Source organism: Hippichthys cyanospilos, chromosome 14, assembly GCF_059441005.1.
Source record: "Hippichthys cyanospilos isolate Australia breed blue-spotted pipefish chromosome 14, RoL_Hcya_1.0, whole genome shotgun sequence".
Lineage (NCBI taxonomy): Eukaryota > Metazoa > Chordata > Actinopteri > Syngnathiformes > Syngnathidae > Hippichthys > Hippichthys cyanospilos.
In genome coordinates this window covers 12,644,407-12,670,281 of record NC_142382.1, presented here as the reverse complement: position 1 = coordinate 12,670,281, position 25,875 = coordinate 12,644,407, and the positions used below count along the sequence as shown (strand labels likewise).

Here is a 25,875-nt window from a genome sequence, read left to right as displayed (position 1 = left end):
TAGTGAAATGCATTATGGGAATACATTATTCCAACTGACATTCATATCTGAGTGATAATATAGTGTTTTCAGGATGCAAGCAAGTACAGTCAGATTTTGAGTTAGCAATGGCTAAAAACAAAAAAAACGTAATCTTATTGCATGGTCAAAAGCGGCATCTACATTACATAGCTTCAATAACGCACACGCCGACACATAAAAACAAAACAAACAAAAACAGATCACCAAGCAGTATGCATTGTGACACCAGATGTGTGACCGCACAGAGTCCCAAATTTTAATTGTCATATTTACAATATTATACGTATATTATATTTACAATATTCAAAATGAAGATTATAAATGTTGAGTTTTATCATTTGTTGGGAACCCATGCTCTGCAATATATTGCCTTGACGTTTCACTTTTTACTTTTTTTTTGTAAACAAGCCTTATGGGCCATGTAAAAAGCCATCTTTAGTGAAAGACTGGGCCGTTGAAAAATGGGGTGCGGGCAATAAAAGGGACGTAGTTTGGACAACAGGACAATTGATCACTGTTGGTTTGTTAGTTTAAAGCATTTTTCCAAGGTTTGGATTCCAAGGGACTTGAGTCAGAATAAAAATATTAGCATAAATAAAAATAGCATAAATAGCATAAATAAACATAAATAAAAATCAAAATGCATTTTCACACAATAATTGCCAAAACACACAATGCACATGTGTGAAGGACAACAGAGAAGGACATTTTCACACCGTGGGGCAGTGTATGCGTGTGTATCGTTGAGTGTTGGAGCCTGTCCTTGGGTTGATGCACAGGGGTGTGTGCAGTTGCCAAGGGATTGCCATGGTTACGAGGTGCCAGCCAACCATCTAAGTCGATTTCTCTTGAAGCGGCAGCGCCTTGCATCCTTTCAGGGTGGTGACAGCACAGGCTGAAGCCTCCCAGCACTACTAACTGGACGAGACAGCACATGCACTGGGACCGCAAGGAGTGTGAAGATGGCAACCCATCGATCCAATGCACTCTGTGTGTGTGCATGTGTGTGCACGCCTGTGCAACAAAGTGTGGCAGAAAGTGTCAGAGAAAGAGCCAGACAAAGAAGGTTGCTGGATGGACTGGATCGGCCTGAGGCCATGAATTATATATGGAGCCAATCTGTTCTTAGAGCAGGCCGGTCTCATGGCGTCTACAACACACACACACACACAAACGGACCGCTCTACCCACCTGCACCCGAGTGAAGGTCCCTTTTAACATATTAAATCCAGAGAAAAGCCGCTCTTCTTTTTCCTCTACTCTGTTACCCTCCAAACATCAAACGGCTAAGAATGGATGGAGGAGAAGCCATTTATTTGGCCCAGCTAATAAAAACATAGCACCCAACAAACCTGCCAAGACGGCAAGCGACAAAGTGCCACAGGCAGTATCCCCATTCCTGACATTCAAGCACTGCTCTTATTTATTTAGGAAATTTACTTACTAAGGAGGTCAGAAATGAATTATTTGGCAAGGATTTGCCTGGGAGCACCTCACCCCTCTCTTTCTACATTTTTCTCTCTGCAATTTCCCTTTGATTTACAGCTTTTTCTCTCTTTAAGCTTTGCTCTTCTTCTACTAAGTGCTTATTTTTTTCGACAGCACTCTTTCCTATCGCTCCAGGAAGTTTTTCTAGTGTCGCCGGCAGTGCTGGAAGTCATTTGAAAAGCCAATTTTGTCCTTAGAAGATGCTGCCAAGAAAAGCTTATATCTTCTTATTCTTTTAGCTGCTCTCCTTTCCGGAATTCCCCACCATTGATCAATAGCCCCAAGATCTGAGGGAAAAAAAAGTCGACCAAGTTGGTAAGTCGACTTTAAAACCGGGTTGACTGAAATTATCCGTCTCCAACCGCTGGAAGCATGCTTTTGTGCCACCGTTGAAGAACCTTTCTTGCAGATCTTAGCAGTGTTGCGATGATGGCAAGGGAGAAAGACTCCCCTTAAAACAAGGGAAATACATTTGATATTATATTATAATAATTGACAAAGGTTATGCTACAATTATAGTTCGTCTTAGTGTGTCGATCCACTTAGCTACACACACATACATAACTCTCAACTTAACTATAGTTTAGTGACTTTTTTGCAAGATATCTATGTAAAAACGCTGGAGTCACACACCAAGGGTACAAATGAGAACCGCTGAGGGTTACAGCCCAAGAACAAGTCCTTTCCCCCTTAAACATACAATTTGAATCTGATTCTAAATGATGTATTTTCCCGTCTATTTTTCTATAATGACGAGAGCAGGCAGCTGTGCAGTTCACTCAGGGTCGATGCATCAAAGTGGGAAAGCCGACATGTGCAACGACTAACAACTTGTTTCTCAGACAGGGAGGAACTAGGTCTGAACGTTTCGGAATGTTGCACTGAGATCCGGAGAGCAAACGGGGCGCTGGAGCCTTTAACTGCAGGTTTTCGAAGGCCAATTTTCCCCTGATCTCTCTCAGATGTTCGAAAGTGGGATCTGAGGGAAGAAAACATAACAAGGCAGCACTGGAAGCAGCAGAGAACAAAAAGCAAATTGGGAGGAAGAAAGACTAGAGGAGATAAAAGAGTCTAGGGTAGGATAACGGAGCAGAGAGCAAGAGGCTGATACAGTTGGGAGAGCCGGTTTGAAAAAAAAATAGAAACAGGTGAGTGGGTAGGGAAAATAAGCTGGCAGAATGATTGACAGTAGATCAGAAGACCCGTTTTGGCAAGCAGACCCAAGTGTTTCTTTTTTAAAAAAACGCTTTCTTCATTAGTGTTTATGTTACATACAGTAAGTGCTGCAGTCAAGTTAATATACAATTTGAGTGAAAGTGAGTGAAAATAGTCTTCCTTCCAAAAACCCCAACTCGGAGCAAATACTTTATACGCAGTCAGTATATCGTATGTCTTATAAAATAGTCCATGAAGAATATCCTTCTGTTTGAGGTGTGTTAAGAGGGGATTTGGCCTGATTAAACGCTCCATAATGAGTGAGCTAGGCACTCAAATGGTAAATAAGTGTGTTCACTATTTACAACAAAAGATCTTCATGTGTTTGGAGAACGGCAACTACGTTTAAGTAGGATTGAAACTAATTAGGTCGATCGATCTAAATTAAAACGGTTTCAAAACCATTAATCAATTATCATAAATTGTTATTGATTAGAGATATAATGGTTGAGTGATTGAACTGTTCAAACATCTAATTAATCAATAATTGCATGTAGGTAATATCTGTGTTGTAAGTCTGGAAACTGCCATCCAAAGATCACAGTTAGCACTACAGTGCTAAATTGGCTTATATTAGGTAAGCATTAGTGAAGGGTGTCAGCTACCCTCCATAAAAAAAAAAAAAAAAAAACCCTGAAAAGAAAACATATTTGATGAGAATTGTATTAATTATTATTGTTATTACTATTTTAAAAGATGAGACTTCTCATCCATGGCACTGAAATAGTTAAATGTGGGTTCACCAGGTGGCAGGAAGTATTATCCAAAGAAAGTCCTTTCTTACCGGTAAGCCCATCTTAAATCCTTGACATGACATCATCTCAATTTGCACGTCGTGTTTCGTCCTCCCAATCCACACGAGAGATTCGCGCGCAGTTGTGTGGAGTGAAGCTTCATAGCTAACTGAGAGTTGCATTAACAGGGCTTTGCAGTCACAGGTTTTAGATTTGTAGTCATAAGGAAATAAATCAAACCCACAAAATGTTGATTTGTCGTCACAAAGAAAATATTCAGACAAACATTTTGATTTGTATTCACATGAAAAAGTTTCACACACACACAATTCAGATTTGTACTCACCAGGAAAAAAATGTATGCCCGCACAATTTAGACGCATACTCACAGGCATTAACTATTACAAATAAAAATGTTTTAAACACGCACACGTCTTCTTTTGACATCGAGACCTGCAGATGGCGCTCCAAAAGGAAGCAACATCAAACACACGACCACTGAAATGTGACTAAATGCTCACAAATGCCCATCCTGATGTGCTGTTTTACAAAACCAATTGGAGGAAAGACAGACAACCGCCCTGCTTCTCTCAAGGTTGCCATGTTTGCACAAGTTCCCTCAGCTAGGTTCAGTCGGAGTTTACACCCCCACTCATAGGATCCCGCAGCAGACCCAGCATTGCAAACACTAAATATATATTCAACCCCGATGGAAAATAATATCCCGCAACTCGTATACCGTTATGGCATCAAAGTGCTTTGCATTCGCGCAAAGGTGCTCGGCGGCATCTCGGTCTCGAGTGTTTTCATTGTGAAACCTGTGGTTTACTTCTTTTTTTTATGTCTCAACAGTGCAGTGTTCAAGCCTTCACACAAGCCACCATTTCTGTCTTTGAGAAATGATACTTAGTGTACAGTGCCTGCTATCAAAATGTCACAGTTTTTACCAGTTTGGTGAAAATAGGGATACTTGACAAATGGCTCGTAGAAAGAAGTGTAGCACCTCTGAGAACAAACTCTTTCGCTCACATAACCCTTTTAGGGAACGTGATGTAAGAGGGGAAATTCTTGTCAGTGAGTGACTTATTTTATCAGTTGTTAAGTATTGGATTTTTTTGAGCTAGGCAGTAATCGACACTTATTAACTCATTTACTGCCAGCCCTGTTAAATTTAATGATGCATCAAAATGAAAAGGTTTGGCTGAAACAAAAAATGGGAAATGCTTGCCAGAAAACTGAAACACCTGGGAAAATAAATTAATTATTAGATAAATAACCATTTTTGAAAATGGACTTGCGACAATTTGGGGAACGGACTGTAACATCACAAGCAGTGTACACAGGTCTGTAAATGATAGATGAAAATGAAATAAAGCTGCATACTATGGCTGTGAATATTAGTCTTGTTCAGTGTTTCAGCATCTTTTTAATGTTTTTACACCTTTTCAATCATTTTTCAACAGTAAATGTTTAATATTTAGATACAACAAAGGCATATATATTCTTTTTTTTTCGCTGACATACCAACCACTTGAATGAAAGCCAGAGGTCTAGTTATTTGATTATTATTATTATAAACATAAGTGACTAGAGGGACCATGTAATGCAGTTTAAGTAAGTACCATATCAAAGCAATTTCAAATCCATGATTTTTCTTGTTAAGTGTCAGCTTTGATAGCTCTATAGGAAGGCCACATTATTTAGAGATATGCAGGTGTTATGAATATTTAACGAACAGACAATTATTTGTCTGTCTGGAGATTGAAATGCCTGCGTTTTTGTATGCACCATAGTCATAGTTAGCAGCTAGTGCTAACGCTCGTGACACTGTAATTCATAAGCTGTTTGTAGTGTCTGGAGTGTGATGTACAGTTAGTTAAGTAAGTTGATCCTCTTTAGGTAGGTCTTTTTTACAGTTCAACCGTAGTCCCAGGAGAGAAATAGAAGTTCTCCAGTGTTCTTCATTCAACCTGTTTGAATGCTTTAAAACAGCAGTTGCCTACCAAGCAACACTGCTGCTCTCCTTTTCCTCTGTGCTCGAGTGAACTTCAGACAGACGCTTGCTTGTTTTTGCGTCATCAAAAGATCCGTTTGGAGCGCATTGTATCGGCTGTAATTATCTTTCGGCTGAAAACTGAAAATGCATTTTTTTGTCATTTTGGTCCAGAAATCATTGAGTGCACCTGTCCGGTTAAAATGTACTTTTGACATCTGAAGTAGCCAATGGCAGTGAATGAATTTTAATCATGTGCTACTCACATGTCAGTAGATTTAACGTTCAACGAAAAGCTTAATGTATGCCTACCCTATGAGTATTTTTGCAGCTATCTGATAGTTAATAAAAAATACTTTAATAAGAATCATGCTTTTCACTGAAAAGTAATGAATGTTGTGTATTAAATATGTGATGTTATGGCCTCATTTCTTTCTTTTGGCATTTTTGCTTGGTGAATTGGAATTTTCAAGGGAGCTCAGGAAATGGCAATAACTTCACCTTTTGTTTGAGCTATCAGCTGGAGACACACCATAAAGTGTTTTACTTTCTTTGACAGTATCACTCTTAGGATGATCATGATATAGTTAGCTGCACGTACCTGCTGTGCGTTGCATTGATTGAGCCTGGGATCGCGGCTGCCGCTGCTTCCTGTGTCTTGCGGTTAGAAGTGGCCGAAGAGGGAGGGCCCATTCCCGGTCCTGCCGGCTGAGGCATGCTGGGGGAGCTGGGCGCCACAGTGGGGTACCCTCTGTTGTGGGTGCCCGGTCCGTGATTGCGTCCTCCGGAAACGGGCTGACCAGGGCCATGGCCGTGCATAGGGCTGCTTGCATTCATGGCCAGATTGTTGTTCGTGGCAGGGATGCTGTAGTTGGCGCTTGTAGTCCCACTGTAGTTAGAGGGCCGAGGGTAGTTTCCTAGTGAAGACAAGGTGCAGTGGTCAGCTGACAGTTCCTCATCATGTCATTAAAATGATGGGATTTGAATGCACTGTCACTCAAATATATCCAAACATAAAACCTTTCACAAGTTCTATGAGGTTGTTTCAATTTATTCAATCATTTTACATGTCTTTAGTTTGCAAGGGTGAGAATCTTTGACTGTCTTTTGATTGAGATGTTTGGGTCTTTGATTCTATTCATAATAGATTTTTGATCCAACACAATTATGTATTCAAAATGATTTGATTGACAATGATTTCTGCTTCAACCTATAGATGAGCAAAGAATCGTCATGCTCTACCCCGGTCTGCTTTGCAAAACACAATGGCAAACGGAGGCATTAATGTGTCATTTTTTTAATTGATCAAGTAGTGAAATGCAAGGCTGTTTTTACAAAAACAGCATGTAATTTCACCATCATTCTTCTTCATATATGGCTGCTTTTATAGATTGATTAAAGCCTACATAGTTTCCATATTTGCAGTTAACGTTCAATGCATCTCATTTATTTTTAAATTTGAAATGTCAGACTAACTACCACTACGTTTGAACATATTTGAAACATCTGAACATTCACGTTCAAACGTACTTGCATGTACTAACATGTCTAAGCATACTTGTAGTCTAAACGCCAAACACAAACTGTAGCACGATGGGAAACAAACTATGTTTTTCACATTCAGAACAGATATACGTTTGCACGGTTTACTACCTTTCAGTTATATGGTTCTTTTCTACCATAGGTACTCAAAGTGTTTTGTACTGACTACACATTTACCTACTGATGACACAGGAGGAAATAGGGGTTTAGTGTCTTGCTCAAAGTCAAAGACACTTTGACAAGGTTACAATGACTAAGGATTGAACCCACAGCGTCCATTACTGGGCCATGCCGCTCCGAATGTATCTGCAAATACATTTGGATGTACAGTACTTGTAAATATATTCAAATAAGTGCCAAGCAAAAATGTTTATGCAACAGTGGCAGCTTTATGCTCGTGCAGTGAAGCAAAACTAATTGCGGTTAAGTAATTCTGATAGAGTAGCAGAATTTAAAAAAAAAAAAAAAGTATACATCTACGGTACTAATAATTTGGTGGGTAGCTAAAATTGGACATTTCTAATTAATTATCTGTTTTGTATTTGACAAAACTTGATCAACTGGAACTGTGCAACTGGAGGGAAATGCACCTAACCCCTTTACTCCTCTTTCTTTTCTCAAAAAAAAAAAAAAAAATGTAGGCCGTATCACCTAACGCCCAGACACCCTTACACCTCCATCAGTGACACTCGCAGTTATATCATCCATCAAACTAGTAATCCCACCATGGGTGAGGAATGAAAAATGTAAAGAACACAGCTTAATTCTGATTCACAACCATCACAACCTCCACTGGAGGCCAGAAATCATTTGCGGGTGTTGGTCTGGCGACATTCTTCAAAGCAGCAGGTTGCCGATTCGCCTAGGGAACGATTGCCAAGCTTAAGGCTGACTTTGCGAAACACTTGAGACAAGCTTTAATCTGCAGTAAATGCTTTCTTGCTACCCTGGTGTGCTGCATGCCTGCCAAGCCAGAGGCTTTCCTAAGGCACACTTAAACCCCTCCATTTTGGCTCTAAAAGCCCAGTTTCACTCCAGCACTTGCTGAAATCAGAGCTGACAGAAAATCACCAGGCTGTCAAAGACAATGTGTACGTACATTCAGTCACACTAAAACACTGTAAGTGCAGTACACAACACATACACATGCACGTGTGCACACGCAAACAGAGTTCCATGACGCCCTGTCGTTACTGGGCTCGTTTCACCATGATCTTCTACCCTGGGACAAATCCCCTGAAAAGTATAGAATGGAAATGTGGCCCCCTCGGTTGTGATGGTGGCTATTTATTTTGATTTGATTATGGGTACTTTAGTAAGGCCTCCCTACTTAATCCTCTGAGAATATGTCTGGAAAAAGGGATCAAGTCCCTTTAAAAGCTGAAGCTTTTGCTCCAATGGGGTTCCAAATGACAATATTTCACAAAATATTGAAAATGGAAAAGGATTTCTTCGTGACATAAGCTTGCGAGTCTAAAAGGCAGAAAGGGAGAGTAATGCAAGACAGGGTAAAATGTCTGTCGTCTAAAGCGCGGAAGACAGGGTTTATATTGGATCAAAATAAAAGTCTTCGCCCTAAAGCGAACAGCTGTGGTCGAATTTGTACGGAAACTGTAACAAAATCCACGACTGGGAACAGGGGCGGAAGGAGTTGAATTGGTTTTGAGCTAGTTCTTCTTAGCCGGCAAGCTGACACCTGCCAAGGTTTTGCAAGGACCATAGGAAAGAATTTAGGGAAATGGGTTACCTTTTAATGCTCACAAGAGTTTTAGCCAATGATTATTTTAATAATTGATTCTATTAATTATTTTGTCAATCGGTGAATTAGAGGGTAAAAAAAAATACGTGCTGATTTCTATCCCTTTATCAAAAAGGTCTTTTTTTTCAAATCAAGTAGACAAAAACAAAAATGCTATTGCATTTTCTCCAGTTACTGATTAGGAAATTGGCAAAAGTGTTGATTAGTGTTATCCAAAATAAAAGGTGATTTTTGTAATTGCTTCTACTCAAGAAACACTGGAGTCTGTTTCATGTTGGGGCTGGGCTATATTGTTTTTGATTTTCTTTGATGTTTTTGATTTTCTTTACCCATTCTGGACATTACGATTTTAGTTAAATGGAAGAAATAATCATCGATTTAAAAATTTGCTTTGGTTTTAAAAAATCCTGTAGAAAATATTCAGACAAAATAATGAATACTGATTTAAAATCAGTTTTCACTTGAAACTTTGTCTATAATTATTAATCATTGTTAGGCTTAAGGTTTAGCTGGTACTAAACAAAAAAAATGTATGCATTATCTTATGAAACACCCATCCAGCTTTCTACCACTTTTGCAAATACTCGATTTTATGATCGCAAATTTTCAAATTCTTGACTTTTAAAATGACTCAAATAATGAATCAAATATGATTTATTGACCAGCTCTATGTAGAACAAATTAAATCCAATATAACAATATTAACTGTCGAGATGCTCAAATTCTAAGTCCATAAAAAATTAATCGATTGTAAAAAAAAAAAAAAAAAAAAGACCAATTAATATGATTATTAATTACCGTAACTGCCGATGAATTGTTGCACCTCAAATGCACACAGCGTAATGCCTATAGTGAAATTTTACATCTTATATTTCTTGGAAGCACTATGTGGAACATTTTGAATCAATGAATACATAAAAAAAAAAATCCTGACTGGATGGAAAAATACAAAAGTAATGAATTCCTATTTCCATGACAGTGACATCTTCAGCACAAAAAAACGCTGCAGATATAATGCATTATAACCACGTCTGAGACTTTGCAGCAATGAGAGACATATTTTCTGGCACTCATAATCAACTGGCTCCAAGACTGTGGACAGTTCTGGGAACGGAGCCCCGAGGTGTCTTTCCTATCAGCATGGGCGGACAGTTTGCTGCCGATGAATGAGGCTGGAGTCATGAACCTCTCACGGCCGTCTTTGACAGCTGTTCAGCCCCAGGTCATGGCGTGGAGCCATAGGCTGTACGGACACTTTGGACTTGCTGGCCTCTGAGACAGAATTAAGTTACAGAACACCTCCCACGGAGTTGTTAAGCTCACTAAGTCCCATTAGGACAATCTGCATTCTTTTCCTATTTTAGTGGGCGAGCCTCAAAAGTGAGTTACGGCGTCTGAAAAGTTTTCGCAAGTCTTTATTTAGAGGTGACGTGAATCCAAATCTCAAAGCGAAGCGTTGCGGTGGGGGGGAAAACGGATGTCATTAAACAGAGTGCTGCCCTGATGTAGCACCTTTTAAATTGTTCCAGTCACGGGCGATGTTGGCTCAGCAGACAAAAGAAAGACAAAGCGGCTTGGAGACCGTATTCCTGCTAAGCTTTCCCGAGAGTCTCGCTCTATCCCGGCAAGAATCACTCACGTCTTGAAGGATTGCAACATTGCCAAGAGATTGTCTTCAAGGACAGATAGCACGCTTACTGAGAGGACGATAATGAAATTATAGGCCAGGTATGCTTGCTTTTGCAGGCTTGGTACCACTTAGGTCAATGACAAAGAGATTTAAAAAGAGCTACAATCTTTCTTATTTTCTACACCGCTTGGGCAAATTAAGGTCACATGTTGGAGCCTATCCCAGATGACTTTGGTTGAGAGGCAGGGTTAAGTCCAGGGAGGATAGAGTGGGAATTCGTCTCACGCCTCATGCTATGGGAACCAATACGCTACCATATAGGTGTGTGATTTTTTTTTGGGTGATTTTGTGATTACTTCACGCAATTAAAAAAAAAAAGGAAAACTTATCTAAGATGGACGAGATAAAGAGAACAAGAAGAAAGTCTGCTTTTTATATTGTCCCTTTTTCTATCCGCGTGGCTCATTGTCAACTTCCCGCCCGCTTCTCGGGTGCTTGCTGCCTTTGGGGAATGTTGGTCGTATTTATAGCATAAAGAGTGGGAGAAGAAGGCAAAGTGCTCACGGTTCTTGGTTCACAATTACATGGAAATTCCCAGCAAAGTCACGCATTGGTCGCACACTATATTCAGTGCTGGTCTTAATCTTTGGAGTCGCATGGGAGAGCTCACGTGTGACCAAACAGATTACTGTCTATTGCTCCCTCAGCAGGATGGACCGGGCATGCCTAACAACCGAGACACTCATCAACGCACCCCCCAGCCCCGTCCTCTCGCACACCCCTGACTATGATGGAGCAAAGTGTAATGGTGAACAATACACTTTCCTGATTTGTGAGCTCCATCAACATAGATTAAAAAGCAGATTACATGGTTATGTGCTAGAGATGCCGAGGACAGTTTCAGCGGCACACGTGTGCATGTCTTGAACCTAAAATGAATTAAAAGAAAAAACAATGTCATCCCATAATTCTGTCAACCACAAAAGGATTAATGAGGGCCATACATTTTCAAAAAAGATAAATAGATGACTAGATACAAACTTTGAGAGAACTCCTGTTCCGTTTGTAGTGTATGCATAGTTTGCTTAAATTAGTTTTATATTATTTGATTAGATTTTTTTTTCATATATTAGATCTTAAATAGATAATATTTGACAATATATAATCCTGACTTTTGAATTAGAGTAGGGTAATGACAGACTACAGAACGTTACAGTTTGTACAAATTTGTGTCACACTCCCGCCATGGAAAAGGAACTCTGTTTTCAACCAGATCAAGTAATAATCAAGTATTTTTAACATTGATTATTCTACTGCTTATTAAATTGACTCATCAAATAATTATAATTTTGAATGAAAGTGTATCATAAAACCATCATTTCTAATGACTGTTTATTTACACATTCATTTTTATTCAGTATTATTTCATACACCACAATTAAGCAATGCCACACAAGAGGAATTGATATTGTACTTAACAAACTATTTGAAAGTAATGTTTGCATGGATGGTTTGACAGTCTGCTTTCATGACAACTACTGAAGTCAGGGAATAATTACTGAAATCAGTAGATTTGGGCAATTTTAACTTAGACAGTGGATCTACACGATTATTCGGTTATTGAAATAACTGTTGATTAATGTGATACTTACGTGTCGATTACACTGACAATTTTCTCCCAAATACTGAACCTCAGGATGCGGTTTGAATCACAACTTTTCTATTCTGTGTGTATGTGTGGCAAGAATTTAGAGACACTACAATTCGGCAAAGCACTGAGATTTTTAAAGTCCTGCAAGCACGGCCATTAGTAGGAGAGTGTTTAACCCCTCGAGGAGAAGTTTTGGGAGGGGGGGGGTATCTTAGTGCATGGGGGAAGTGATGCAATGGGTGGGAGAAAGAACAGAGTCCATATGGACTTTGAATATTTTCCTGTAATGGTATGACATGTTCCTCCCCTGTCAGTCTGTGCTGGCTCTAGTCCATGCGCAGGACTGTAGAACAGCTGTTGGGACTGGAGAAAGAAAAATATCCACCAGTATCCACACATAACACCATGCTTGTTTGCGGTGGAGACATTTTTTGTTTAATAACAACAAAGACTGGACTGCTGCCATTTGTGCTCGAACAAGCCGAACTGCAGCTTTTAGAGAACTCTCAGCTGTCTGTCCATGTGCGTGGCCGGTATTGTTACTTTTCAGTGTTGTATTGCACGCCTAACACAGGTCAATGATTCTCCTGATACAGGCCAACAGGCAGGCCAAGAGAAACGAAGAGCAGAGTTCAGGAACTTGGAGAGCCTTTCTGTGTTGGATAATGGCTTACTAATTTGTCAGTGCGCGAGGGAAAGGGAAGGCAAGCAGATGGAGCTGTCAACTAGAAATATAAATTACCAACAGCTGTCCACTCTGTTCATTACTATGGTTTGGGTCCTGGATACATCCTGGATGTGTATGCGGTAACAGAACTGCTAATACACAGTATGGATGGAGACTTCAACAATCTGCAATTACATTGAATCACTTAATTACGATGACATTAATATACAGCACAGGTTGCCAGTATTCACCAGTGACTCAGGCTGCGATACAGTTGCGTCTAGCATAAATTAGCCACTAGCTCGCAGGGCTCGAGTGCTCCATTTAGGCTGGGGAGATAAATGTATTTGCGTGACTGACTTTGTGGCTTGACAATGACTGCACACTTAGATGCTGTCCACCTGACACAGTTACTGTACTGTTTTTACTGATCACACTTTAACAAACCATGCTCTATAAAATGTGTTTTTCCGGACAGGAAAATTCATCTCATTGACCAAATTATGGGGTGACATTTTGAGAGGGACGGTTTAAATTGAAGTAAAACAAATGATGATCATCAAAACTTAGAGTAAAAGAGTAAAAGATGTCTATAAGGGCACGAACTAGAAAACGTCCTTTTATAATGAAAAAAAAATCAACCCCTTCACATTTTTAATAGATTTATACAGCACATTTCTCTCTCCACTTAATGCATCAGCTTTTCTTAAAATCTACTTTTAGAATTGGCAAAATTAATCAATTAATCGACAAGGAATCATTACCAAATTCATAGACTATTTTAATAATCAAGTTATCTTTTAGAGCTATTGTTGAAAAAAATTCTAAGTTGTCAAAATCTTCTGATTTCAGCTTCTTGACAGTAATTGTTTCCTAATTTCTGTAGTATTTCATGATAGCAGAGTGATAAACATTTTTTTGTTTTTTTTTTAATCAAAATAAGACCTTTGCAAACATCTGCTTTTACTTTAGAAAACAATGGGCGAAACAGTAACGCAATCAGTTCCAAAAAGTTTATTGAGTACATCAACCCCACCACTGTGACTTTTTTTTTCACTAAACAATAGTAAATAAAAATTGGTTAATAAACAGGAGTTGGGAAAATGATTTTGAACTACACTTGAATGCAAAAGGAAATTGCATCCAGTTTTCTGAATAATACAAATTTGATAGTGACAGTCCTGTCATCTTTGATGTCACACAGCTACTTTGCAGTCTGCTTGTGTGTTGTGTACCAGCCACGTGTTATGACGCAATCAGATGTCATCCATCCACAGTCCGCTAATCATTTATTTCATACAAAAAACTACTTAACAAAATAGAAATAGACGCTATACTTCCTGTTTACTATTAGATATTGAGAGGTTTTAGCATTTTTTGGCTGCATGCTAGCAGACTTGGCAATTCCCTGTCTACAGTGAGCTTAAAGGACAGCAATTTGAAGACATCACGAAATGCACCAGATTTGAATCCCAACTTTTGGCTTTTATGATATATTTTTCCAGAATATTTGAGTCAAAATCACAATTGTGTCACTTTAGGGTGGCTGAATTAAATTGAAATTCCCAGCTGACTTGTTGCCACGCTTCTGGCATGGAAGTCAGATAATTGAACCACAACATTGGCAGCAAATCAGAACGTTTTTGTAATGTTGAAAATAATTACAAGTAATAACCATGGAAAAAAAAAACAACAAAAAAACCCCCTACATGATTTAACTGTAACATCCCTGCACTGTCAAGGTTTAAACCCAGAAGAATAAGGACATACCAAACACTGTCACGTTTTCAGAGAAGCTGAAGTTAAAATGTGTCACGAACCACCATATAGCATGCATGGGCTCTCATGAAGATTCCGCAGCTAAACCTAGATGAAATCATCCTTCTGTAGAGACCTCACCATGTTTGCATGAGGAGGGCAAAGAGGTTAGCCTGCAGTTCAAATGTCACACTTTAATACTTGCCATACACGACAAGCAAATACTGTCTATTTGTGTGTGTGCGTAAGTGGGAAACACAAAGAGGATGGACGTGTCTTTCAAAATGAATCCTTTAATGTTCCTCATTAGCACGCTCTCTTTGAAAGCAATGACACTGATGCCAAGGCCCAGTGTGACTGCCGACTAAGGGCCAGCTGTTAAAAAAAAAAAATCCCATTAGAGGCTAAAATCTTCCGTAACCTTAATATGATTGAATGGCACAAGGCAACAAAAGAAATGTTTTATCTCATTAATATTTTAAAGAAAAAGTTTGTAATACTGATGAAAAAATGAGTTGTTTTATGCAATTAAAATGTCTCCAAGGATTTAATGTTAGACAAAACATTAAGGCAAGCACATTGGGGTGGTGTCTTTAGTGTGTTGTACCTTGGTGTCCATACTGGCTTTCTTGAGGTCCGTAAGGGCCTGTGGGGCCACTTTGGGAGTAGGGACCCATCCCAGGGTACAATGGGAAGTGAGAGCCAGTCTGGTTCCTTGGCATGTTGGACATGAACCCTGAAAAACACACAGAAATTGAACAATTTTTGCCAAAGAGCCTATGTCCATGAGGGCAACGACAATATTATTTCAATATATGTAAAAAAGAAGCTTTCTCTTGATTTTTTTTGTATTTTTTACGACTGCACTTTTCCAGACATTAAGATATACTAACGTACAGTGGCATGAAGTACTTCCTGATTTATGAGTTTTTTGCATAATTATCACTCCCAAAGGTTTCTTTTTATACAACCAATAAAAATGAGACAACACAACGATATATAAAATGCAGTTCATCATCATTTAGAAACTGTATTTGATAAATCATTGGATTGTCTCAGTGTAATATTAATATTGGTTTGTTGAAAAACCTTTGCAAAAGATAAATATGCAAAAACGTACAGAAATCAGGAGGAGGGCAAACACTTTTTCACAGTTATCTATGTATGATTCATAACCCTCAGGATCTCCGGGTTTAATTTTTTTTTTATTCTCGTTAACAGCAGTGGAGAAAAAATGCAAAAAATAATTTATTTTTGATTCAACTTTTTTTTTTGATAATCTTTTCAATCATATGGTGACACTGATCCTACCGTTTGCCATCGCAAAATTATTGTCTATCATTTTATTAGAAGAAAATATTTCTTTGTACTTGTAAAATTGATTCTATGTTAATCATAACCTTGCGTTAGAGTGACAATGAAAAAGGCAACCTTTTTTCCTGTTCTTTGATATTCTTTTATCCCTTTTCTGTAAAACAAAGCTCCATGTTTGTTTGGGGTTGGGCGGATGCCAGTTCTTTGCCACTGTTGTTACTATGTGCCAAAACTGATAGTGTGACTTTCCTAACATCATTTTTTTTTACAATGTAGTGAGCTATTTTCTATTACACCTCCCCTCAATATCATGACAATTATCATACTGTGAGGTTCATTTTGTGATCATTTTATATCGTGACATTTGGATATATGTTACATCTGGCAGTGCTTCTTGATATTGCATTGAAAACAGCCACAGTTTGTTTGTAAACTTTTCGTATTTCAGATTTTCACTTGCCCTTTGTCAATGTTCTTTTTCTTCGCTGCAGTCTCCATTTTTTAAATGGGCTCAGAACAGCCACATGAGAGGCATGCAGCAAGGACTTCACTTTGATATATTTCACTATTTCTGGAAAAAAAGGAAAACAATACCTACATTTTTAGAACACATTGATATTTCTAAAAATGTAAGTTTTTCTATTTCTTTTCTTGATTTTCAAAACTATTGAAATATGAGGGTTTACATTTTTCCTACAACACTTTTCCTGGACTGAACCTGAATTTCAATTTGATACCCGATAGACAGTGGGATCAGGTATGAAGAAAAAACATGGACTAAAGTCGTAGACTGTCTTTTAAAATGAATTTAAAGTATGCAAACACAGACTTTGTGAGCTCCCCTTGCAGAAGATTGCTCTAAACATTGCTGTGTAAGTGAGCAAAGAGCTCTCCGTGTACAGAATAAGCTGCTGATTTGACCATGGCTACTTCATTATTCTAAGCTGCTCTGTCAATAGGTGCCTCAAAGCCTCTCAGGCTAAAACTCGCCTTTACCATTCAAATTGACATTTGGAGCGATCCTCGTCGGGATCCACGCTCTCAAGCCACCATGTTCTTTTTAAAACCCACAGAAAGGTCTTACGATCCAACACAAATGGGTAAAGGTCGCTGAATGGCCCTTGAAAGAGAAAAAAAAAGTGTGCGTGTGTGTGCATGAGCATGTGTGTCACACAAGGTGGAAATGGATGTGGTAAGCATCCAGGAGCAGACTCTTCTGCCAGTTTGGGGGTTTGCAGTTGTCGAAAAAGCAAGCAATCATAATTGTATAGTGCCAAATGCCATTTTTGTGAATATCATATTTACGTACAGGTATAATAATTTTTTTTAATTCATTGTATGTACATATATGTTATGTTTTATGCTGTATTTATCAAAACAGACAGTTTTTAGGGCACAAACAAAATACACAAATATTTATAGTTCTTCAGGTAAATATGGCCAAATGGGTTAGGTACATTACTATCCAAATTCTCATCGTCTGCAACACATTAACAAATTCAAGATTTTCAAGCTTTTAACTCTTAATAACAAACAGCTATGAATTTGAAGTCACTGCAGGTAGTAAAAGCATCATCCAATTCAAAATGTTGACAAAGAAAACAGATGAGCAAATTTGTTAACTAGGCAAAATGTGCCTACTTTGAAGAATATTCTGTTTATAGTGGCTTTTTTTTTAAACATCATTTCATCAAGGTTTCGACACTTAAATATAAACAGAAAAATCAGGAAATTTTAAATGATTAAAAAAAAAAAAAAACAAGAGAATGTTTTCATTTGACTGCAACTGTACCGCTAGCTGAGGACAAAATATTATAAATGCTCCACAGCATTGCAAACTACAACCACAGTGACAAGTGTTGACAGTAACTTTGCATGGTTTTCTTTGTAAAGGCATAATGCATTGGATTATGTACATTGGTCTGTGTGATGTGTGTGTGTGCGTGTGTTTGTGTGTGAGAGAGAGTGCGTGCACCCATTGCATTGGTCGGTAAGTGTGTCTAGCTAGCTTGTGTGCACATAATTGTCTCTTTGACTGTATGGGAGTAGATAACAGAATGCAAGCAATAAATGCTGTGTTTGTGTGTGTGTGTGTGTGTGTGTGTGTGTGTATCAGAAAGAGACGGAGGCCAAGACAGTTGGAGAAAAAGTGTGTGTGGGAGGGAAAGAGCTGTGATTGGGGCCTGAAAGTGCTTAGGCTGCGAGTGCTGGGTTTAAGGAGTGAGGACATTATTGTAATGTTTTGTTTCCATTAGGATGAGAGGATGTTGGGAGAGGAGGATGTGGAGGAGGGGGAAAAATAGTGTGTAATACCGCACTTTAAATTGCCTGGAAAATGGATGGAGAAGAAGAACAATGTGTAGAAAGCGCTAAAAGCAAATAACACATTCAAGGATTTCTGTCTTTCTGCTTGGTTCACTCCCCCAGTAGGCCTCTGCACACAAAGCCACACACACACACCCACACATACACTCAAAGCTCTCCCTCTTCCTGGCAGAGTGAACAAAGGCGGCAGCCAGCAAAGCATACATGGGAAGAAGTGGGAAGGGACATTCAGCATATTTAGCGAAATGAAGAGATGAGAGAAGCTCTTAAGGGAGGCAAGCACTTGAGCAAAGTGGGTGTGCTAGGGTGAGAGATTTGTGAGTGAGTGCCTGTGCGAGGAAGCGTAATTCTTGCTTGGAAAAACCTCACAAACAACAGCACTTTTAACTAGCATTGTATTTTCTCTTCACCAGAATAAGGAGAATTTGGATGCATTAGAAAGAAGCATTCAATCTCCAAGTGGATTTCTATCTTGTTGGGAAATAACCTTCCAGAGGGCCACCCTCATCCACTCCCCCTGTCTGTCTGACTGAAGCTGACACAGGGGGTGCATTCCATTTATGTGAGCTCTTGGTCACTGTCTTGTCTTTGTGGCAATGTTTGAAATGACGCCTGCAGCTGTTTTTAGAAATGAGAGAAAGTCGTCAATACCAAAACTACAGTGCGTGTGACCTCATACACTGCTAGGCCAATCAAATTGGATTTTTGATCTCTATAGTCGATGGCAGCAAGTTAATCAAGGTGTCCAAAACATATGTGGTGTGGTTAAAATATGTGGGTGCCGATTATTCCACTTAAAATTGCTGTATTTTATTTTATCTTTTTAATTTCTTGTTTTCTTACGAATCCTACAGGAAAGCTGCTAACCACATAATATTTTGCACTACACAATATTTTGCAGTTTATTGTGAGTCTATTCCTTTTTTAGTGCTTCATTATTTTTGCCCTTATTGCCCTATTATTATTTTTTTAATTGCCAACTTAGTTATTTGCTTTATTTTGTGGAATGGAAATCTGCTCGGGGAAGCGAACAGAACAAGAATTTCATTGTGTAGTGTGACTGCGCATATGACAATAAAACTCTTGAATATTGAATCTTTTTACAGCATTTGTTTCCAGTCACAGTCGTCGTTGACAAGTTTCGCTCGGTACCAGTGTTGCAACAATAATAGTGATATATATATATATATATATATATATATATATATATATATATATATATATATATATATATATATATATATATATATATATATATATATATATATATATATATATGTTAAAACTGCCACAGTGTTATCAGCGTCAGTTCATTTTATTAAAAGTAGCATAAGTAGCATCTGCTGAGCAAACCGAAACATAAAACAAAAACATGCAGAAAATTTATTTACACAGAGTATAGTTTGTACAAACCTCGCTCCTGAGCCATTGGCGAGCGGGTGATTGGTGGGCGGGAACCATCCGATCCATTTCCAGAGCTCTGTGGGTTTGAGTTGGAGCCTTCAGGAAAACATAAAACAGAATATGAAAATACAGAAATCCAATAGTGTATTGCATTGTTGCCGAATGGATTCTGCACGTTTGCCAAGTGACGAGAGCCTTCATATTTGACACAATCACTATCCATGAAGTTATATCAACCATCCCTTAAATGACAAATGCGCTTCCAGATGTCGGGTCTTTTGACCCTGTGCCTTCTCTTCATGTAAGCATTCAAACATGGGAACCATCCCCTGTAGGAAACTAGAGCCATTTGAGGATCATTGATTAGGTGCTTGTGCGTGTCTTTGGGCTGTGTAGGTTCCATTGAAATCCAATATGAAGTTGAGAGTCTGATTAGGACAATGGCAGACAGGGACCGTAGTGGATTGATTTGGCTTGCAGCAAGGAGTGTGGGGGGTTGGGGGGTGGGGGTATTAGAGATGGGCGATATTGCCTAAAAATAAAACCTTTTCTTCCCCCCTATTTTATTTAAATACATAAAAATGACAGAAATGTCCAAACAAGTTCTGGAAGATTTAACTAGCACAGCAAAAATAACTCCCTCTTGGTCAGGGAAACCAGACTGTCCACTGCCTTTGGCTTGAGGCATGCCCTGCTGCATAAACAATTCCGCCCCAGTCTTTTCCACTGTATATACGGGTGCTTGATCTTTTGCAATGTGCAACTCAACTGCTTTTGTGATCGCTCTCCATCATGTCCCTTTTAATAATACGTGTTTTCTTGTGTAAATGTCTACTCAACACTTAGCTGCTTTTTAGCTGCAGTTTGTTGGTCTTGTTTCCCTTACAAAGCTTGACATTTTACATACTAGGTCGGGTGCCTCTGTTTTAGTTGCTAAAATAAGTTAATTATGCTGCTGTCTCTTATTGCAACGGATTTTAAACAATCGTTGCACCGTGGTGCTACTTGTTCCACGTCTGTCACCTCAAAGCCAAACCACTGACAATAGAACTACTGTCTTAGGAAGAAACGGTTCACCTACTTTAGCTGTAGCTATGTTGCGCTAGCCTACTCTTTTGCATGGGTGTGAAACAAACAAGGAAGGTAGAAGCTATGGAGTTGAAATGCACCACAACAGCAGGGGGTAAAATATCAAATTTATTATTTTGAAAATCCTCTTTAAGAGAAATTTCAAATTAGTAATAATAATTAAAAAAAAAATCAACATTTCACTCAGGTCTACAATGTATGCAGGTTTACAAAAACAAAAGGCTGACATTTTCCATCTCACAACACCTACTATTCATCAATTACCACACTTTGCTCCACTAATTATAGTATATTATTTTTGTGAACATTATTTCATATGGGTACGTTTATATATATATTTATTTATTTATTTATTAACATGTGTGCATGCGTGCTGCCAAAAGCAGCGATAATACATGACTGGAGGTGGCACACTCTCCACATAAACAAACCCAATTAAGTCAACATAATTGCTTGGCATAAAACTGCATAAACAACATTTCATTCCACCAGGCCGCCTACAGTCACAAGCACTCACACACGTGAAAGTAATAAAAGTAATTGCGCAAACATGTAAATAAACATTCACAAGTACACAAGGAAAAACACGGAAGCACACAAAAGCATTGGAAACGTGCCAAAAATGTATCTCTTTTTCACGCAAACACACACACACAGAGATACACACACGCATGGACCCCTGCCTCACACATGAGTGGATCCAGCGGCACTGCTTCAAAGAGTGAATATTCGATTAGCTAGTCTGTCAACATGTGGCAGGAGGGAAGGCAAAACATCCGCGTGCAATAGTTGAAGCAACCCTCAGATAACAGTGGAAACATTATCTACGTGCCTCTACGTGTATGGAACTAAAATACTTCAGCAAAAGTTTGTGCTGCAGCACAGTTAGAGCATTCTTGGTGCACTTATGAGGATATGATCACATCTAGCACTGGGAATTTATTTACATAATTTGGAACTCTCAGTAAAAAGAATGGCTGATTTAATAAGCATATCACAGTTATTCTAGCAGCCCTCAATCGATTATTGGATGCTCATATGAAATCACAAAAGAAGTACATATTACAGTGCGTTCGTTTTTCATGAAAAAGGCTTAGAAATGAAAAAAAAAACAATTACAAGACAAGGGTGTGTTAACTCAAATAAAAAAATGCAGTCAATCCATCAAAACAAAATCTGACTACATGGAAAAAAACTTCATCTAGGTTCTACAAACTCATTTCATTCAGCAGGAATAGACACATTAGAGATATTCTCCGATATAAGACCAATTTAAAAGTAGATTAACATCAGGGAGCCATTTATTTAAAAAAAAAAAAAAATCTTTGCTGACCCTGGGAACTATCTGAATGCACCTTTTAATTAGTAAAATTTCAACGTTGTAGTTATTTATAAATTTCCCAAACATGTATTTACTGTAGGAAATTATAGGGCGCTAGTTATTAGGCACACGTTACTATAGTTTTCATTTAAATTAAGATATGCTTATGATGCAAAGGGCTCTCTATATATTTTTTTTAGAATAACAAATCTAAGATGCCTATTTATATAGAAGAAAAAAATTGCATTAAGGAATTTTAAATGCTAAAAATAAATACATTGCTGTGTAAGTGGGGCCCTATTTTCTGCCCAATAGGTGCATGAGCAATGCCTTGATATGTAAAAACAGCGACAGCAAAAACCATACTTACAATAAGCCAAACTTTGGCTCTGATTTATCCCACTCTGAATGTCCCTGTTCCGACTTCAAAGCTTCAGAGGCAAATGCGAACAACAAAGATGGCTGAAAGTAGTTTTTTCGGTGAAGTCTGGGTTCATAACTCGGCGTTCAAAGAGGCGTTCAAGCGCAGTTGTCGTAGTTGAAGTTTGAAAAAGTCCAAATTCGGATAGCCTTTTGACAAATGGCGAAGGCTCAGAACACTTCTTGGTTAGAATACAGACACAACACTGGCTTCACTTTTACTTGAAATGCAGGAGAAGCAATCATATAAGTGACAAAAAAAATACATGTTTTGCCACAAACTTGGAACTTGCTCCTTTTTCACCCCTCCATACTGCCTGAGGTGGTGCTTAAAGCATGGAGTACAATGCTCCGTGCAGGCGCAGGTCGAGATTGCATCCCAACAATTGTCAATAGCGACCAGTGTGACTCAGGGAGCGTATAAATGCTTGTGTCAACTGGAAGATTGTCTGTAAGAATCTTTGGTTTGCATGCCATCTGTGTTCCGCTCTTTATGTGGTTGTTTTCCATCACTGTTAGACCGTTGACCGTAACGATCAGATTTGTGGTTTTCTCCACCCTCCTGTAGACGCGCTTTCCTGGTTGTTGAGTTTTTGTGTTGCCTTGTTGATGATGTCATTTGTTGTTTGTGTGCTTTGTGCCCTTTCGGTATTCTTGATGTTTTTTTTGTTGAGGTCTGTTTGCCTCTTTTGGTGGCTACTTTGTGACATGTGCCATCGTGCTATATGAGCGGCTGCAATCATTTTGTTTGAATTTTTTATGCCAATATTTTCCCTTTAACAATGAAAATCGATCGGAAATATTAGTTAACGGCCTTCTTGACCACTACTTGGGTTCGGCCCGGAAAAAAAAACATATTGGTTTATCATGCAAAGCTACAATTTTAACCCATTGAATAACACTTCATTTTTTGAATTATTATTATTAGTATTATGCTGCATCTTACGTTCTTTTTCATTTGAATTTTTTTCTCTTTTTTAATTATTAGAATGATGCAATACAAAAATGGTAGGTAGTTGGGTGCAAAACCCAAATGGTAATTTGTAATAGCAGTAGTAAGTGGAACACAAAATATAACTTAACTATATGTTCCTGCTGAGTAAATTACAGCACTGGTTTAATTTGGCAGATGAGCTTGACGTTTACTGCAAAACAGTTTAAATGACCTGTCGATGTGTGAGTGTGTGTGTGTGTGTGTGTGTGTGTGTGCACGTGCAGGGATGCATGCCAGTCATGAGCTTTGCTGTCAGACCCCGTTTGCTTGGATGGCAGACTGATGGTGGCAGCAGATTGTGTTGTGCGCGCCACTCTGTACGGTGTACTACACAGCGATTCAATGTTTCGCCTTAGATGAGACAAGCAATAACAATGACGAGGCTTTTGCTTGTACGGGAGGGTGATTAAGGGAGCTGACAAAAACAAAAAATAATCGAAAACAGAAAGTCTCAATGACAAAGAGAACACTGAAAACAGATAAGAGGAGTAGCGTAAGTTTGATAAAGCTTCAGCCCCTCCCCGTCTTACGCTAGTTAAGCTTCCAGCACTTCGTAATTATTTCACTACCAATTAGTGTCCAAACAAAGCCTATCTCTCCCTGACAACCCCCTCTCCCCTGTCCTCCCTCCTCTCCTCACCCGAAATGCCATTAAATAATTATGCTTAAATAAAACAAACAGGCTCCACAGTGAGTCCTGGCACGCTTAATCTGTACCATTAATAATTCATACACCGAATCTCTGACACGCAGTTCTTCACCATGTGCTGCTGGGTGAGAGAGGAAGCGCTAAATGTCAGCAGTATATCATTTCCTGTATACACACACAAAAAAATAATAATTTGTATGGAAATGCTTCTGCCATGCAGGTCGTCTCTTAGCTTTGCATATGTGTGTACGTGTCATTTGAAAGCTTGTGTTTATCCAATTGCTGGAGACTCACTGTGCATATTTTTACCTGGCCTGCACTCTTATAGTGTAACTACACATGTTTACATGCAAATACTGTAAACCTAAATCAATCTCACAGTGTCTGTGCTGCATATGCAAGCGCACATCAATATGTATTTTTCAGTGGCGCCTTCAAATCTTACGCTGCAGACCCCAGACATCATCAATTTCCCGGTTTTCTTTTGACTTTATTTCACGTGTTCAATTTTTGTCCAATGAGTTTTCAGATTTTAAATCCACCTGCCACCGCCTTTGTCATCACTACCTGAGATGCCTAAGCTCCTCCTAATTAACTCACGGACATTCTCATCTTCCTCTGCGTCATTCATTCAAATTTCCTCTATCCTCTTCCAGGGTTAATTATCCTCGGACCCGTATAATTTGTTTGAAAGGGAAGTCTTCGGCAAAAAGATTTGCTGATCATCTTATTTGGGATATTATCCCGAGCTTTCTTTACTCAAGTGACGGCTGTTGTGAGATTACAGCGTGGAAGGTTGCCCTTTACTGTTTCTCCCCTCACCTGCCGACATCAAGCACATGTCCATGGGCTGAACAAGACAAGTCTTTTCCTTTTCCTAATGTCTCAAAGTAGGTCGAAAAAAATGAGCCACATTGTTGACACGTTGTTGAAATCTCGTTGTTGACAACAAAGAGGCAATTTGGAGGTGCTTGACAAAAGTGCATTTTTACAATGTTTTGTGCAAACACACTAAAACGGATGCATACAATTTCAAATTAGAGGTACGGGATACATAACCATTATAAGCTTTGTAAATGACATGATATCACTTATTTGGCATTCGAATCAATGTCAATTACTACACATCAGTAGATGTGTAGAAATTGTATATCCATAGTATTCACACAACTCAAATGATGAAATAAGTACTATCTATAACACATTCTATTCACTCTTTCATTGATATTATTTTTCTGTCCGCTAGTTACTAAGCACAGTATTTAAACTGGTCAAATTTTATTCATTGTTGACTTAAAAAGAAAAAAAAAATCTTACTATTTTCCTCTGCTATTGGCAAGTACAGTATACCACGTTTTTGTTTAAGACCACATCTTTCCAATGTGCTTAAGTTGAAGAAAAACAAACTTGCTGCAGGTTAGAGTGTGAGAGCCAACAGAGGATAACAATGAAAACAGTTTTTATGATTTCACTGAGAAGTCAAATAACTTTTAATCAGTATAAAAAGACACTTCGTAAACCATTGTTCCACACTTTCCCAATTCTATGAGGCAACAAGGCTAAACGTAATTGAAGTTCAATGAATTTATTTTGGGGGGGATAATGCTCTTGAGTAAAAACTAAAAACACATTTTAAAATCCTCTTCCCCAAGTACTGTCAAGGCAACCCAGAGTCCTCTTTTGAAGAGAGGGAATGTAGTCTTTGAAGCTTTTTTCATCAGGATTTCAAACGCAAAAGCTTGTTAAGTTCAAAGCTGAGGGGGAGGACTTGTGGCCATATTTCTGTTTTGTTTCAGGGCTCGGCTGATATTAAGCTTCAGAGTAACTGCATGGCTGTGTGAGTGCTTACAAATGAGTATATGAGACATGGAGCATGTCATGCCTAAGAAGGAGAGTCCAGG

The 25,875-nt window shown here is 38.7% G+C and overlaps 1 protein-coding gene across 1 annotated transcript in view; it reads right to left on the bottom strand.

Annotated features, from left to right (window-relative positions):
- The window catches only part of arid1b (AT-rich interaction domain 1B), a 194,959-nt gene that overhangs the window by 25,869 nt on the left and 143,215 nt on the right, over positions 1 to 25,875 (bottom strand). The window contains exons 6-8 of the mRNA XM_088433133.1: positions 19,511 to 19,597; positions 15,066 to 15,194; positions 6,053 to 6,368 (exon numbers count right to left, since the gene is read on the bottom strand). Of these exons, the coding sequence (XP_088289259.1) occupies positions 6,053 to 6,368; positions 15,066 to 15,194; positions 19,511 to 19,597 (532 nt within the window). The remainder of the gene's footprint in view (positions 1 to 6,052; positions 6,369 to 15,065; positions 15,195 to 19,510; positions 19,598 to 25,875) is intronic.